Raw genomic sequence first — 18,200 nt, forward strand, 5'->3', positions numbered from 1 at the left:
GCCATTTTTAAAAGATTATGTAAGACGGTGTGTAAATTTACGTTAATAATCTACAATTTTGAGATATATTGATTGACTGTAATTAACAATGTACATAGTATTTTAAGAAAAGAATCAAAACTATTTATTTTGCAAAAGCATCAATAAATAAAAATATGCTATTTGATCTTTTCTCAACTTGCAACACTGTAATATGACATGACATGGACATGTGACGTTTTTTTGACATTCAATAAATTGTCAATCACTCACGCAACAAAAGCAAAATAATAATTTGTCAAGAAAATCGTCATTGAATTATAATTTTGTCTAAAGAATAAGTAATTTTGTAAAAATGGATTAACGTAAAAGGTTGTCTGAGTTCCAGTTTGTGTAGAATAATAACAAATACAGAGTGATGACGTTGATTGTGGATCATGTAACCTTAAAAGTGCAAAAAGTCAATAGAAACAAACTTTGTCATCTCATTGTTTGATTATCAGTTTTATTAAGAATAAGGAGTGGTTCGCCATGTCTCATTTCAACGATTATATGGACGGAGTTCCCGTCAAAATATCAGAAAAATACAAAAGACCTCCGCGAATAGAATTGCCTTATAGTGTTTCTGAATGCCCTTTACGAGCTCAGAGTGTCGTCGACAGTCTCAAATATTGTTCTACTTTCGAAACTAATGTACTTTCTAAACTCAAGGAGCTTCGGCGCGCCAAGGAGACAAAAAAAACTGAACGGCGACACCGGTTACAGCTTTTAGAGGAGGCTAAGCAAAAAAAATTAGATGTCATCGCTGCGGCAGAGGCTGAAGAGAAATTAAAGCAGTTGAGCGTATCCGAGGTATCTTACCCGAGCACTGATGAGATCAGTGCACTGTCCCCTGATGAAAAAGCTGATACAAATCCAGCTGAGTCCAACACAAAAGCAAGTCCTGAAACTGTTGATGTTGCTGCTCAAGAAATCCAAATACCCACTACTAGTAATGCCCCTGACCCAGAATTAAACATTCTCCAACCAATACAAGTGCAATCTAACTACCAACAAAATAGTCTTCTGGATGATCCAGATCCATTACAGGAAATAAAGAACAGTGCTAAAGTTACTAGGATACAGCATTACAATCATAACATAGAAACATTAACTTATAAAGATTTTGAGAATGATACATCAAGTCCTTTTGATAATGTGGAGCTGAAGACAATAAATGATATGGAGTTACTGGCTCAAGTTTTGCAAAGTCAGAGGGATTCCGGCACGAGTTGCCATCCTCAGATGTTTGAGCCAGGTTATACCACAATTCCTAACTGCGGATCTCAGGCGCAATTGGAAGGAGTAACATACCTACCAAATGCATACATTGAACAGCCTATACATGGTCCTGGTTTGATGTACTCCCCAGAACACTATCCGGTATCAAATGGATATTATGTACCGGAAAACACCTGTGATAATATAAATATGTACATGCCAAATTATCAATATTACGTTCCAGCAAATTCATATCAAGGCGTTGATCCGAATTATTATAATCAAATCCAACCAACTGATATTAGCCAAGTTCCTACTGACTCTACGTTCATTCCTCAACCTTATTATTTCCATTGTCCTCCTTCATCTATTGCATATCCGTCTCCGAATGTAACATATAACAATACACCAAATCAAAACCAAAACCAGAGCCCTTCATCAGTTTCGTCACATACTGTGAAGTCCCGATCACGAAGCGTGCCCGATATTGTCAAAGAGTTGGATGAAGAATTAGCATCTGCTAAATTAAGAGCTAACGAGAGATCATATAACGTAAGTCCGGCACCAAAAGTGGTTCCTGAAACGTCTGGTAGTAAAAAAAGGGAAGAACGGAGAAGTAGGAAGAAGGAGCACTTGCCGAACCCATATGATAAGTTGCCGTCTAAGTTGCAGAATATTTGCCAGAAGATACAGGGGATGGGGTTCCCATTGGACAGGGTAGCCAGAGTGTGTAGTCTTTTAGGTGATAATGATAAAAAGGTAAATTGATTTATTTCAATATTTCGATGTGAAGCATATCTTTGAGCACTTTATCTTAGAAAAGATTTAACACATATATTTTAAATAGGAATTTTGATAGTTTCAGTGTCATGTGGTTCATGTGGTTAGGCTATAATTAAAAAAAAAAAGAATAGGACCATTCTTGGTCTATATAGACGTTACTATATGTATGTATGTAGGAATTTTGATAAATTGTTTTCAATTTAATTTGATTACACTGATTGAGACAAGGCTGTCATACTGGAACCATTTTATTTTTATTGATCTATTGCTATATGCTTTGCTATTAACAAGTCAGTGTTCTATATACATACATACAAACATATAGTCACGTATATATCTCTTGTGGAGTAGACAGATCCAACAGTCTTGAAAAGACTGATAGGCCATGCTCTTCTGTTAGGCTCAATCACAGAATTGAGATTCAAATAGTAATCCCAAGGGTATCCCAATATTTATGCTGGGAACCACACTGCACTAATTGAAAAAATATATGTATAATGACAAGGAATATCGTCGTGATTATATTATTATGTGCACTATCCAAATTTAAATAAATTTATTATTAACAAAAAATGTAATCTTTTCAGATAATTGAAGGCCTCCTGATGGTTGGTGAGCTGATGGACCTGGGTTTCTCTGAAGGCCGAGTGACAGCAGCGCTGGCGAAGCAGGAGTTCAACAAGGACAAGGCTTTGGACGACCTGGTCTCCTAACACAGGCTCCGAATGCAATGGTTCTGTGGTTAGAATTTATCGATATTTGATGTTGATCAATGCTCGGGAGGAACAGATAAGAGCTCTATAGATAAAATTGTCTATGGTCATGTTAAAACTATACAATAAATTGAGGCAATCTCATACTCAAAGAAATTTGAATGATAAAAGACAATAGAAATGCCGTTTAATATTTGGAACTACAAGAAAAGTAGTAAAGCATAGTTGTCACTTAAATCTCAGAATTGATGTGCAATATGAAAAATTTATGGTGTTAAAAATCTTAAGACGTCACATTTACCAGTAATTACTTCTTCTATAGTCTTAAATTGTTCCAAATTCTATGGGCATACCTAATTTACTCACATTTTGGTCTATGGTTCAGTTAGAGTTTGTGAAGAGTTACTTGTCCTTGTTCTATGGATGAAAAATTCGCATAGATATCTGTAAATAGTGTTTAAAGACAATATTATGCCTGCCAGATGTGTAGAGAAAATTGTAAAAAGTTCCAGATTGTACACAGCCTTAGGTGTCTTATAGAGCGTGTTAGAAAGTTATATGAAGCTTTAGGTTTGAAAGCTTGGGGAAGTTTACCTTACTGATATACAGTACACTATCAAAACTCCATATACAATTTTAGGAACATGCGTTATGAAAATGTATGTATGGAGTTTTGCAGGTGACTGTACTATATGTACAAAAACCCTGTCGGATCCGCAAATATTTACTAGTTTCTCGACAGAGAATGAGTAGAAAAAAAATTATATCTCTGAAAAAAGATATGATAGGCTTGATATGGCAACACTTTTTTTTGGCGTTCCATTGGCTGCATACGCCGCCGCGGAAACGGTGTTTTATTTTAGTTTGGGGAAAATTTATATAATTTGAATTTATTAAAAAAAATATATGTTATAGGTAATGTGACTTAAGTTTTTGTTTTCAATTTCTTTTCATTCAGATACTTATAGTACATATATTTTCTCTTTGGATTGGATAGGGTTTTTGGTACTTGTTTGTATGTCATCGTCCTGACGTCGGTCCGTGAAGTGTGTGGAGCTCAGGCTTCGCCTTAACTCCACGGCGGAATAGGAAAAAATGGTTGTCTTTATATGGTATACAAGTTTTCGGTCCAATGCATTAAGGCAGTCCTCAAATGCAAAATTCTTATTTATTGAATTATTTTTATTAATTGAATCTTAAAAGACTAGTGCTTCATACGATATACAGAGATAAAAAGTCGCAGTTATCAGCGAAAGGGCGAGATACTTATAAAGTGACAAGTAAAAGTGTCCATGAACTTTAAATCATTTTGCATAAGGTTCAATATCTGATGATATTTTAGACTGCCTTGCCGGGCAAACGTCGTTATACTTAGTAAATTTGTGATTTGAGCCACAGTGTAAATAAATTGAAAGTGGCGTTTAAAGGAGATATAGAAATATATGGAAGGTTATTTAGAAGATGCTTTTATGTAGGTATGTGAAAATTCAGAAGATATACATAGGTATGTATCATTCATTTTCATGGCAAAACTATACGGGAATTTGAAAATTCTTTGTTCGCTGTCATTTTGATCAAGTTATATTTTAGGAAGTGTAGTTTATACAGGGTGTCTGGTAAATCGCATTGCATAATGAGGAACATAGAAAGGAAATAATGAACACGCTTAACTTTATATAAAATTTTATATTATACCAACAAAATACTACTTTAAAACATAAAAATAATCAAAATAGTGCATAAAGTCTCAGAATGTTTGGTCACTGCGCGCTCGCTACGCGCATCAGCGAGTTTCGCCCCGCGTGGGTTCTCACACCTCTGGGTTTGGTTGGACAATTAGGTAACATTTTAACCCCCTATTTTTTTTAATAACTTGGAACGAGAATCAGACACAGATTGCCCGCTTTCACTTGCTATGCAACACGATTTACCAGACATCTTGTTTTTCTGTACGGAATTGGAATGAAAATACGTTCATCGGTTTAGGCGTGAAAGCGTTATAAAGAGATTTATGCATTTATAATATAAAATTTTGCAGATGTTTTTTTTTGATTCTCAACTATCTGTCACTGCTTGAAGCTGATTTAAATCCGGTCTGTTAATTGAAGTTTTCACAAATTTATAGACAATATCAAAATGAAACTATGAATTTTTTCAGTCATTTCGGTAAATGAAATAATTGAATTGTTGTATGAATTATTAAACAACAAATTTATTTGCATTTAATATTTTGCATATTTTAAAGTTGCCTGCACATGCCTAGGGGCCTATTCACACTTAGATTCGGCTGTTATCTTATTCTGTCTTATAAAAATTGTCCTCATTGGCAGGCCCAGAGCACAGAATAGACAGTCCATCTAAGTAAGAATAGATCCTAATAGTTATAATGTACTTTTCAGGGCTAAATCGGTATTTTGATATGATTTTCTCACACTACTTCTTTTTTCTTTGTATAATGATATTTTTCATTTCACCAATCATCTGATTTGTCAAATTTAAACAATTGATATTGCTTACCATACATTTTTATGGGACAAGAATTGGTATTACATATTGAGCCAGCTTAGTATGCAATGTAGGTATAATAAATAATTTATTCAACCGATGCTCCCTGAAAAGTTATTACACTTTTTATTATTACGCCTTTTAAATCACCATTTTATTATCTGCCCTTAGTTAGTTATTAAAGTTATATTTTTGTATTATACTTATAATAAATATTTCAAGAGATATCTACACTTCAGTTACTATGTCCGGGAGGGGTGGTTTTGAGAAACTATCGCTGTTTCGCTTTTTATTATGACGTGAAACGGGAACGGATAGATTTTCGCGCCATAAAAACATCGCCATGCTACGTCTGGTAGAGAAGAAAAAACATAGTGTGTGCAAACTGCTATTGCTAGTGTGTGCTAGATCTATACTTTTATTTACATATTATTTATTTATTTATGTACATCAAGGAAAAAAATAAGAATAGAACTTAAACTAAAGAGAAATTAAGTACCTACAAGGACACTATTTATTTCTATTCCCGCGTGATTGTAAAATTTAATTAAACGAATGCTAATTCTCACGTTTTGTCGATTTCTACGACGTCCATGGTTAACACGGAGTGGTCCTATTCTAAAGTGTGTGGAACCACACGGCACATCTCGATCAGTCTCCCAGCGATAGTAACTGAAACTGCAGTTAACTCTTATAATAAAATACTCTTGTTTTTAAACAAGGTGTAAAATTATTCCACGTTGTTTGGTTTGTTGCAATTTAATTTATTCTAGTTGTAACAGAGTGATAAATTAATTGTAAGTATATAAATGCTTATTAAGAGAGCTCGTGTGAATTTTCTACGACACAGCTTCACACAAAACAATGTATTATAAATAAACAAATATTTTCACTTTTGTCTTTTTTTCGTGAAGTTATTTTGTATGAGTTTTGATGAGGGATTTTGTAGGAGAACGAATTGGTATTAAAATGATGCGGATAAAAATGTGATGTTATATGCCCGCAAATTATGATTTGTATATTTTGGTCTGTTAGTGTAGTTTAATACAGTTGCATTTAAAAGTTTGAAAATGTGCTAGTGTTAAAATCCAAAATGGCTGATTAAATTCAGCCATATTATTCTTGAAGTATAAATGAAAAGCTTTTGCTTTATTAAGAATTAAAAAAAAGTGTATGTATAGTACAATCCTTTGGTTTTGTATTTATTTATAGGTACTCAATACTACATACATTTTTATTTATATCTGTATTTCTATGAAAAATATTTTAACAGTAGGTGGATAATTTTGGCCATGTAATATATTTTTTATGTGGTACGAAACGCTAAAAATAAGTCCAAAGTATCAATTTTATATTTATAAGTCCACACTTATAATAAAAAGAAGATGTGTATTTTTGTAATTATTGTATTGTAACGAATAAACTTAATAACTGCTGAACTGCTTTTGATCAAACTTGGTACACAGATAGAAAAGACCTTTAGGAGGAACGTAGGCTTCTTTCTGGAAGTTCCCACTGGAGCGAAGTCCCGCGCAAAAGGTAGTGATTACTAAATTAAAAATGTCCGAATATTTACTACCCGTCATCTCGTAGTCGGTCAATGCCAGGGCCTGACTGATAGTGATAAAGGGCTTCGGGTCATTGATAACGGAAGGCAAATATTTGGGTGGTCCTTAGAGGCATAATGAATATTAATTTCTGGGTAAGGATAAGTGTTATGTCTTCTTTATAAGGCGATTTAGTGCAATTTGAATCTAATACACACATACATACATATAATAACGTCTATATCCCTTGCGGGGTAGGCAGAGCCAACAGTCTTGAAAAGATTGATATGCCACTTTCAGCTATTTGGCTTTAAGATAAAATTGAGATTCAAATAGTGACAGGTTGCTAGCCCATCGCCTTAAAGAAGAATCCCAAGTTTATAAGCCTATCCCTTAGTCGCCTTTTACGACATCCATGGGAAAGGAATGGAGTGGTCATATTATTTTTTCTGTTGGTTCCGGGAACCACACGGCTTTGAATTTGAATTTTGAATCTAAACTAGTCTCAAAATATTTTTTCCATGTCGGTGGATATGGGTTTAATTCCATAAACTTGTAGGCAACCTTCTTGTACGCCATAGCAACGGTTGCCATGATTTTGTTTAGTTAGGAAAGAATGTCAAAATTATTTTTATTGTCAAATATTTTTATTTTATGTATAGCTTTATCAAATATTTTTATTTTATGTATATATATTTTATGTATTTTAACATACATACATACATAAAATCACGCCTCTTTCCCGGAGGGGTAGGCAGAGACTACCTCTTTCTACTTGCCACGATCTCTGCATACTAATAATGTAATTTTAAACTGATTATTTATTTCCTCTTTTCTCCTTTTATCTTCTGTAGGAATAGCTAACTTTGCAACTATATAACTTCCTTTAAAAAATTTTTATAGTTATTTATATGATTTTGATTGATTTAGGATCTTACGTGCGTGTCAGACATTACTGATCTAATTTGAAATCCAACCTTTCATTGTTGTAAAACAGACAAGATACTTAGTGTGTGTGTGTGATATTATTCTCATGATAATTTTGTAATGATAATTATGCGTTCACAAACCACGCGAAGCGTCGTAGCATACAAATTAAGATCCCAGTGAATAAGACCCACGTCGATTGTCTACCTGGCTTGGCCGAAATATATAAAAGGTACTTAGAATTTATTACAATTGCAAAGATCAAAGTTAGAATTGTAACTGCATTATGTAAATGAGCATCTCGTAAGATAAGAAGTTAACGTGGATTTGTTGCCATCGTCATTATTTACCCAGCGTCAAGGATACGCCACGATGTGTGTAGGTTGTGATAAGTTTGGCAAAGCTAAATATAGCCTGCATGTCTGATACCTAACTACTTGTTAGTCGCTAACGTGATGTTTGCTGCAAGTCGATGGCTACTGACGAAACGCTTTGGAAGTGCCTTGGTATAATAGCGTAGTTCCCGATTTGTCGCAAAATGGGTCATAAAGTTGAGTTTCCGCGAGCTACTGACCCGGCAGACAATGGCGACCACCGGCATTGTCTATTGTCATCACGGGCCAGACAAGCTATGAATGGGGCAAGTTCATTCGAATCCGGCCCACATTAACAGCTGACGGGGACGGATATACGCTACCTGGGGCGCAAGAAAGAGACGCGGCCGAGAACTGTGCCGCGGTCACTGAATTACCGCTGCTTGAGTTTTGTTTTGAGGCGGTCCAGTTGGTCGGCCGGCGACGCTCGAGCCGAGCGTTTCCCACGTGAAACATGAACGGCTCGCATTTCGATACGCGCCGCGCCTCGCCGCACTCGCGCTCACGATAACATCTGCAAATCCGATATTTAGGCCGGCGATAGCGCGATACGGCTCGATTTCGTGATCCGCGACGGTCGCCCGGACCATGTGATCGCTCCCCGTCGCTGGGAGCGAGGACCGAACAAAAAAGCCGCCCGCTAATGTCTACCCCTCCCGGTCGCAACAAAAAAGGGATAAAAAGACTATTCTTGGAATGCGCACATGTGGACGCCGGGTAATCTTGAGTGCCATTATTGAGACTGCAGTTCACGATGCCTCGGAGGAGCAAGTGGATGCATCTGGCGGCGGGTGTCGTGGCCGGAGTCACGCTGGGGATGTTCTTCAAACTGTGCCTGCGCTCCTCCTCTAGGACTTCTTTAGAGACTTGTCCAGTGGCTTCTAAGTACGTCGCTCCCGACCCGCTGGCCTTGATAGGCCTCGGGCCCGACGAGACAGTGCAAAATTCTAACAGGACTTTAGTGTTTGTGGGTGTGATGACGGCGGAACAGTATCTGGGATCGAGAGCAAAAGCAGTGTACGATACGTGGGCTCAGGATCTGCCTGGGCGACTAGCGTTTTTCAGTTCGGAAGTATCTCGGGCGCCGGGATTGCCCCTGGTCCCGTTGAAGAATGTGGACGATAGTTACCCCCCGCAGAAGAAGTCTTTCCTCATGATTTTGTACATGTATGAAAAGTATGGTGATAGATTCGAGTGGTTTATGCGCGCTGATGATGACGTTTACGTTAGAGGTGATAAGTTGGAAGAGTTCTTGCGTTCTGTGGACAGTCGGAAGCCGCAGTTTATTGGGCAGGCTGGTAGGGGCACGAACGCAGAAAGGGACGCATTAGCCTTGGATTATAATGAGAACTTTTGTATGGGTGGCCCTGGTGTGCTGTTTTCACGGGAAACCCTAAGGAGAGTGGCGCCTCATGTGAAATATTGTCTGAAGCATCTGTACACCACCCATGAAGACGTGGAATTGGGGCGATGTGTCGCCAAGTTTGCTGGAGTGTCCTGTACATGGAGTTACGATGTAAGTACTGATGATACTTATAATTAAAGTTGACGTTATTGAAGAAAATTTTGTAGTGTAGCTTGTTACCGTTTCTTCTGCAGTGATGCTTTGGAAGCGGCAGTAAATTTAGTTTTAAGTAATTCATTTAACGTCAACCAATGTTGTGAAACCAAAAGATATGACAATTAGTAATTGACGGTTGAAATGTCCCATACATAATAATGAAAATGAAGAAAATAGTATTCCGAATTTTGATAGTCCTAAATTAGATCAAAATTTTAGTTGGTTAATTTTAGTTCCGTTAAACTGAAGCTAAAATTTTTACTTAATAAAACGAAAGTAGAGAGTCGTATCGATAGTTTAAAAATCTAAACACTTCCCAGGGTAAATTCATGGAGGTAACTATGTAGCTTTGAAGTTATCTTATAGCAGATGTCATAGACGATCAGGGTCACCAGGTAGACTGATGACTTCTGTGCGCCAATTACTTTAATGCCCTTCACGATGCAACTATTGTTCGATAATGCATAGTCGACATTCGTTTGTGATCGAAATAATGATTCGCTTGGAGAACTCGATTAGGCATGGGTTTGATACAATATTTTAGGTGGTCGGATTCCTGTCACATCAGGTTTAGGTTTATAGACTTTTATTCTCATAAAGACATATTTTACATCACTTACATGAGAACATAAAATACAAAAAAAAAAATAAGTTCGTTGTCACACTAATAAACGAAATATTACAGCAAAAGTTCAGTAAATTGAGATTATGTGCTCGGCTAATTGTCTCTTGAATACATCGAACGAGGTAATATTTTTGATATCAGAGGGTAACAATAGATAAATTCATCAAAAGATAAATGCGAAGATAATTAAACAGAGACAAGAAAAAGTGAAAATGATAAAATGATTTTATTAATAAAGATCGTGAAAGAAAAAAAGAGTCACGAACAAGTTAGTGAAAATTATTTGCATTCTAAACTTTTTTATAATACTGATAAGTACTTACTTATTCTTTCACTCATGGATTGTAGTGCACTCTGTATTAGGTATGTGTGTTTTTGATTTTTCTTCTCAGGACTTAGATCAGAATAATTAAATAAGCAAATTAACTCTCATTCAACAACCACTTCATATCTTGCCTATGGATGTCGTAAAAGGCGACTGAGGGATAGGTTCATAAACTTGGGATTCCTCTTGTAGGCGATGGGCTAGCAACTTGTCACTCTTTAAATCACGATTCTATCATGAAGCCATACAGCTGAACGTTGGCTCTGTTTACCCCGCAAGGGATATAGACGTGACTATATTAATGTAATGTATGTATGCATCAAGGACAGTTAGTGCTGTTTTGTCTCCATATATATAACTTTATACTATTTCTTTGTAAACACAACACACATGACGCAATGAACGCTGTTTGTATGCGCGGACATGAATTTGTAATTGTCAAGTCTTCGTTGAACATGCTCACTGCCTCTTGAGGCTTTTTGGATTAACAGTTGTACAGGGAATTATATTCTTTTAAATAATTATTCTTCTTTTTATCTATGGCGTGTCGACTCTGCATAACATACTCGTATATGCGAAGTATGTCGCTACTGTTGTGTGTGGTTCTCTGTACTATTGTAGGACCACTTCACACCTTTCCCATTGCGTAAAAGGCGACCAAGGGAATGGCTAATCAATTGGTTCTTTTTGAAGGCGATTTGCTAGCAACCAGTCACTATTTATCTCGTTGCATTAAGTTCAGTTATCCTGTGACCACAGCCGGTGCAAACGGTATGTTTTCGTTAATTCCCTGCATTTTTATGCATTTTTTTCATACATTAGTAATCATGCAACGCGAAGTTTAAAAGTATTTTCTACCATATAATGTACCTACTAACATAAAGTGTAATGACCTGCCGATTCTAAGCAGTTAGGTACCTATACGTCTCCTCGCAAAAAGCTTTATCGACACAGACGAAATCTTTATTTACCAAAGTGTCATGCAAATATTGGCTATCGAAAAACGTTCAATACCCGTGTAATTACGACCAATATTTGAAAAGATATTGAGATGATCCTTACTTAAAAACCTGCTTTTGCAAAATGTAAGAAGTAGGTAGGTACCTACCCAGGTATGTATTTTTAGGGTTCCGTACGTCTGAATACAAAAACGGAACCCTTATAGGATCACTCGTGTGTCTGTCCGTCCGTCGCTTACAGTCAATTATCTCCGAATCTATTAGACCGATTAAGTTGAAATTTGGTACACATATCAATTCCTGTGACCCAAACACAGAGGTGTGACGTGAGCAGTTGAAATCTGTATCATTATAGGGTGGGAAGGGGAAAATTAAAAAAAAAATTTTGAAAACTGCATCGTGGGTCATATCAAATGAAAGGTCTTGTTGAGAAGATCTTAAATGTATTTTTTTGTAATTTTAAAATAAATAGTTTCCAAGTTATTCAAGAAAATAGACGAAAATTGACCATTCCCCCCCTTATCTCCGAAACTGCTGAACCAAAAATTTTGAAAAAAATATAGATATTAGTTTTCTCCTTATAGATTTTAGGAAAACCTATAAGAAGTCCATGATATTAAAATAACATGGTAAATCACTCAATATTGTGCGTACCAAGTTACATTTGCAGGTGGAATGTGTGGGCGAATATATTTTTAGTTACCACAAACAAATATGGGTCAGACTTAAAAAAACATGATAGGTAACATCGTACGGAACCCTCTTCACCCGAGTTCAACTCGCACTTGTCCCCTTTTTTTTTATAAATTTTATGTTAGAACAAAATTCTATTTGAATTTTAAAAAGGTGACGTTAATAGAATAATCTTTATTTATTTCTTCACCCAAAGAAAATTGCGTTCCATATAACGGACGTGACAAATAAATTTCGAGTTTAATTTTAGGTTGGTTTCACACTATTAACTTTTGATTAAATGAAGGTATGGCATAAATTCTTTAATACTTAGAAACGCAGCATTTACTTGATGTAATATTTACTTTTATTTGTTTTTACATTTTCTATATTTAATTTAGAACAATACCTATATTAATACTATTTTGATGCATTATTTACGGTATTATTTTTAACTTAAAAATCCTTATTAATTGACTAGCATAGGTACCTAATACTTGTTTTTAATTAAGTGTGAAAATCCTTGTAATACTCGTAAGTACATTCCATGAAAAAGGGTAGGGTAGACTGTGCTCTTTTTAAGAATTGGTGCGCACTGGGCTATTCTGTTTGTATCATGTATCGTACGTCTATATCCCTTGCGGAGTAGACTGAGCCAACAGTCTTGAAACGACCGAAAGGCCACGTTCAGTTTTTTGGCACTTTCCGTACCTACATACTTCAATCTTCAAATGATTTTTTATTTTTTTCTCACAACGATAACTTCGTTGCCCTAATAAACGTTATCTATTGAATATTTATGCATTTTTTATCTTGTTTTTATTGAGGCAAATAATCTTGTAAAATAATAACAGTGTAAAGTCTAAGTATGTACGAAAGTACGTATTGTTTCTTCAACTTTCCTTAATTTAAATATCCTTAAAGATATTATTAATAATGAATCACCTTCTGTTAATTATTTAACGATTTTTATCTCAAAAACAGGAAATGGATATGAAAATATGTAATTATTAAAAAAAAAATACTACTTTTTTATTTATTGTTAAAAAAAGGAATATAATTGACTATTTGACAGCTCATAGATTGCGTGTAAATTAGTCTTTACATAATGAAGTAACGGCATAAAGTTCAATGTCGTTTTTTGTTTGTCGTCTGTACGTCGTAAACGTATAGTGTTATCATTATTTACAGGTAGGTATGTGTTAATATTTTGGTTGATCTAATATGGGTTAAGATAGGTTCCCTAGAAAAGGTTGCGGAAGTCACTTCGTGCAAAAATCTGACTTACCCAGTTCAGGAGCCCTGGGCGCGCCTCTTTCGTAGACAGTTCAGGATCGTTAGGATGATGTGTCATACAGTCATACTAGACTTTTGTCCAGATCTTTACTTGTATGTTAATTTCTAGACGTAAAAGTAGTCTTATTTTACCTCTTAGAACTGAAGTCGGTTTAGTATTGTTTGTTTTAATTTGTAACAAATAAATCCAAATTTTTTCTCCTTTAGGAGTATGAATTTCAGCTTTATTTTACTACTAACGTAAATTTTTAAACAAGCTTTATGCTCTTTGAAATGGTGTGATTATCTGAACAAAAAGCAAGTTACCTGAACGATAGGCGTAATAGTATTATATGACGTCACAACTTAACGGAATTTGGCAAGTTATTGTTAAATCCTTGGAGCTTCTACACAATTTGTTATTCAATAACAAACAAACACATCTGCGTTTACTCAGACAGACGCATGGGCATCTGTTAAAATGTCTATTTTTTGTCAAAAGACGAGAATGAGGCGTGGTAAAGGTGAATCGGTTTAAAATAAAGACTTCACAGAAATGGGAATAATTAAGCACTTTATAATATCGATATCTGTGGATGTATTAGACTATTGTATTAAGCTAGTTAAATCAATTAAGGACGGCAGAATATTCTGCATTGCATTTATAATTGGCACAGGCATATTTAGATTTTAATAAAAATACATACATACATAAAATCACACCTTTTTTCCCGGAGGGGCAGGCAGAGACTACATCTCTCCACTTGCCACGATCTCTGCATATTTTTAACGCTTCATCCACATTCGTAACTCTCTCATGCAAGCTCGGCGGTTTCGGGTACTCTTGACCTGACCTTTTGCCAGGACGTCCTTAATTTGATCAAGGTAAGTACGTTCGTCTAGGCCTACCCACTCCCACCTTGCCATCCATACTCACCTTGTAGATTTGCTTAGTCAACCTGCTTTCATACATTCTCTCCACATGACCAAACGAAAAAATAAAAATATTTAAAGAAAATTCGACTTTTAGGCGAAGGGCTAGCAACCCGTCACTATTTGAATCCACCACTAAGCCACAGCTGAATGTGGCATTTGACTCTATCTACCTGGTAAGGGATAAAACCATGATAATAAATAAGTACTTACGCATACAAAATCAGAAAATATCGATGTGTCCTTGACAACTTTCATCTCAAAACCGACCCTGTAGATGTGTTACCGGTCTCGTAACAGATCCAGGTTTTTTGCAGGCCTCTGTACAGATGACGGTAATTATACAGAGACAAAGCTTTGATAGTTTGTAGCTTGTGCTGTAGCGTCTTCTACAATTGTTTTTTCGTAGTAGAAATAGATTTAATTACAGGCTGTGTTGCTCTTTAATACCTTGTATCTAATGTTGAAAGTAAACGTATTTTTATTACCTTAGTAATTCTATTACAACTTTTTATTTAACGTCTAGTTTAAGGAATATTTTTTTTTATTTTGCTATTTACGAAATAAACCTACTTAACAGTAACTTGCTTAGACTCTCTGCCGTCTCTCATGCACTGTTTATTATTCAACGAGTATTATCACTTATCAGAGATCGAAAATATTTAGGAATCAGAATCCTGACATAAAAATACACTGCCTTTCTTGTTCAAAAAAGTGGCATTAAACGTTGAATATGCTACATTCTTACCGTTACGTCATTGTCCCTTGCGGGGTGGACAGAGCCGACAGTCTTGGAAATCACCGAAAGGCCACGTTCATATAAATAAAAAAGTCGTATAATAGGCAGATTTTCGAAGAAAGAAATCACATTTTGAATGAAGTTTTGTAATAATGCTATGTTAATAGATATCATATTGACAAATTCTCGAAACCTATTTGTTTAGAGCCGGTTTAACTACGTAATTCATGTAAGTCCTGGAGTATGTAATCTGCTTATCACTTTTAGTGACAAAAAATTTATTGTTTATAGTAATTAGAATGAAACAGATAAAGTAATTAATGTTACGTGTTAAAAGTAAAGATACGCGTAGATTATTTATCGATATGCGTAGATTAGTATTTTGCGTGGATTTTAATAAGTACATTAGGTAGGTTAGGTACATACTTACCTTATTCCTATAATGCGTATAATAATTATACAATCTGTCCAATCTGCGTTTTGCCGGAAAAGGAACCCTTTGCTGTGCCGAGAAACATGTAATATAAAAGTATAAAAAGTTTTATTGAGTTTAAAATGTCTCTTCTTAATAAGGTATTCGGGTCGGGAAAGAAACGAAATATTTGTAGAAACAATAATTATAATGTAAATTTAAATGATGAAGCGGCGGCGGTAAACTTTTCTACTGCATTTAGATCTATTTAAAATTATTGACAACTAGATAAAATTAAAGACGTCCTGGCGAAAGATCAGGGCATTTGATTTTTTTCTTTTTTACTTTTTTGAATTAAGCGCACGGTTGTCCAAACCAGTCAACCCTTGTTGCTTAGCGGATAGATCGAGATCACATGTAATGCGTATGATCAAAAATACGACACGTCATGTTTGTTATCGAATAATCCGAATTTTATCAAAAACCCAAATCCGTATGCGCCTGCGTCATTGGTAGATAGATTCGAGGTAACTGGTTAATTAATATATTGTATTCATTCATTCGTTCCATTCATTCAATAATATATTAAACTAGCTTTTACTTGACAAATTCAATATCAACTTTCTTTTGGTTGGAGTAGTTAAGGAATGAACTATCTGCGTCTATATTCCCAAAAATTCATAAGTAGAATTAATGGGTATTTCTTAGATAGGCACGTAACAGCTTCGTCATCATTGTCACTTGCCATCAGGTGAGATGGAAGACAAATGCCTAATCGAAAATTGAATAAAAAAATTCATTTACCCTACATAAAGCTCGGATAAAAATGAGGCGTACAAAGAGTTCCCCACTGCCGATAGACAGACATACTCATTATTAATTATCATTATATTATCACCGTTTCCGTTCACGTCACATTGGGCGTCCCTTTGTGCGTGACCTGTGGCAATGAATGACGAAGCTGTAAATTTGGGAACCGAGCTTGCATGAAGAGAGTTATGTATGTGGGTGAAGCGGAAGAAGTATACATAAATCGTGGGAAGATATTGTAGTCTCTGCCGCTTTCGGGAAAAAGGCGTGATTTTATGTATTTATGTATGTAAATTTGGGGAGCGCGTGACGTGAGTTGATTCTAGACAGTGTTGCCATAGCAAAAATCTGGACAATATTCTGAATTCTGTAGTTTCCGCAATGTATAGTTGCCTAGGGTTACTTGGCCGCCATTCTCAATGGCCGGGCAGACCTGTGAATACGTACTATTATTACGTCTTTATCCATTCCGGGGTAGGCAGAGCCAACAGTCTCACAAAGTCTGAAATGCCACGCTCAGCTGTATAGCTTAATAATGGAATTGACATTCGAATAGTAACAGGTTGTTAGCCCATCATTGAAAAGATTAGTCTCAGGTTTTTTAGCCTATTACGACTGTAACTAATACCTACCAGTATATATAAGGCATAGGTAGGTTTCTCTTGTCATATACCTTACGGGGTAGATAGAGACGGCATAGTTTAAAGACACTTAGGTCACATTCACTTAAAGTGTGAGAACTGATTTAATTTACGTATAAAAAAAATACTTTTCTCAGTATTTTCATTGCACAAAAGATACGAATATTTCTTCCTGTTATCTTTCCATTAAATCCGACTGAGCTCATTAAGTGGTTGGACTAATTGCACAGGGTCATTGACCGGACGTAACATTGTAAACATTCACCTTTTTTAACCAACGCAAAAAGTAGGAGGGTTTTGGTGTGTGGTTCGGTTATGTGGCGCTTGTAACTTTGTTACTTCTTCCTCCTGGCTGTAGTTCCGGCTGCATCCTCACCACTCTGGAGAGGAGTCCTGGGTAAGCTTTTGACCATGGATTCTGGGTTGGGTGGGTCAGGTTTTTACACGAAGCGACTCCCATCTTACCTTCGCAACCTTTGCTGATAAACCTAACCCGTATTGGATCTATGGCGACACATCCAGTTGCCTGAATGTGCAAGTTTCCTCACGATCTTTTCCCTCACCGTAAGATCATCGGTTAGTATTCAAACTAATGTACATAACTTCGAAAATAGTCATTGGTACATGGCCGAGGTGGGATACGTACCTGTGCCTTTTGCGCCACACGCATTTTAACCGGGCACCTTATGTGTCTCTCACATACATACATATGGTCACGTCTATATCCCTTGCGGGGTAGACAGAGCCAAGAGTCTTGAAAGACTAAATGACCACGTTCAGCTATTTGGCTTAATGATAGAATTGAGATTCAGCTAGTGACAGGTTGCTGGCCCATCGCCTAAGAAGAATCCCAAGTTTGTAAGCCTATCCCTCTCACACACATCTTTATTGATGAAAAAATAAAAGAAAAACAAGAAACACAATATTGAATCATCCTTTGATTTAATAATTTATTGTGGCGTTTTGTCTTCAGCATTTCGACGGCATGTATAAATCTGGTAAAATTAGACACAAAAGCGCACAGTGACGAAACTAGACTGATGACCTTACACTTGCCGCGTCAGTTGTTTATGTAGTTCATTATACCGATACATGCGCGAGCGCATACTGCGGAATTACATGAGTTACAGTTTAGATAATTTGGAATGAGGCTAAAGGCT

General features: G+C 36.0%; 2 protein-coding genes across 2 annotated transcripts in view; both read left to right on the forward strand.

The window, feature by feature from the left end:
* Nucleotides 1-239: 239 nt before the first annotated feature.
* On the forward strand, nt 240-6,132 carry LOC106136134 (uncharacterized). The gene is made up of 2 exons (XM_013336588.2): nt 240-1,998; nt 2,610-6,132. Exons 1-2 carry the CDS (start codon nt 511-513, stop codon nt 2,733-2,735), a joined length of 1,614 nt encoding a protein of 537 aa, XP_013192042.1. The 5' UTR covers nt 240-510; the 3' UTR covers nt 2,736-6,132.
* A 2,345-nt stretch (nt 6,133-8,477) lies between these two features.
* The window catches only part of LOC106136131 (chondroitin sulfate synthase 1), a 45,179-nt gene continuing 35,456 nt past the window's right edge, over nt 8,478-18,200 (forward strand). Inside the window, exon 1 of the mRNA XM_013336586.2 lies at nt 8,478-9,604. Coding sequence (XP_013192040.1) covers nt 8,843-9,604 — 762 coding nt within the window. The 5' untranslated portion in view covers nt 8,478-8,842. The remainder of the gene's footprint in view (nt 9,605-18,200) is intronic.

This window comes from Amyelois transitella, chromosome 16 (assembly GCF_032362555.1).
Source record: "Amyelois transitella isolate CPQ chromosome 16, ilAmyTran1.1, whole genome shotgun sequence".
NCBI classification, from domain to species: Eukaryota; Metazoa; Arthropoda; class Insecta; order Lepidoptera; family Pyralidae; genus Amyelois; species Amyelois transitella.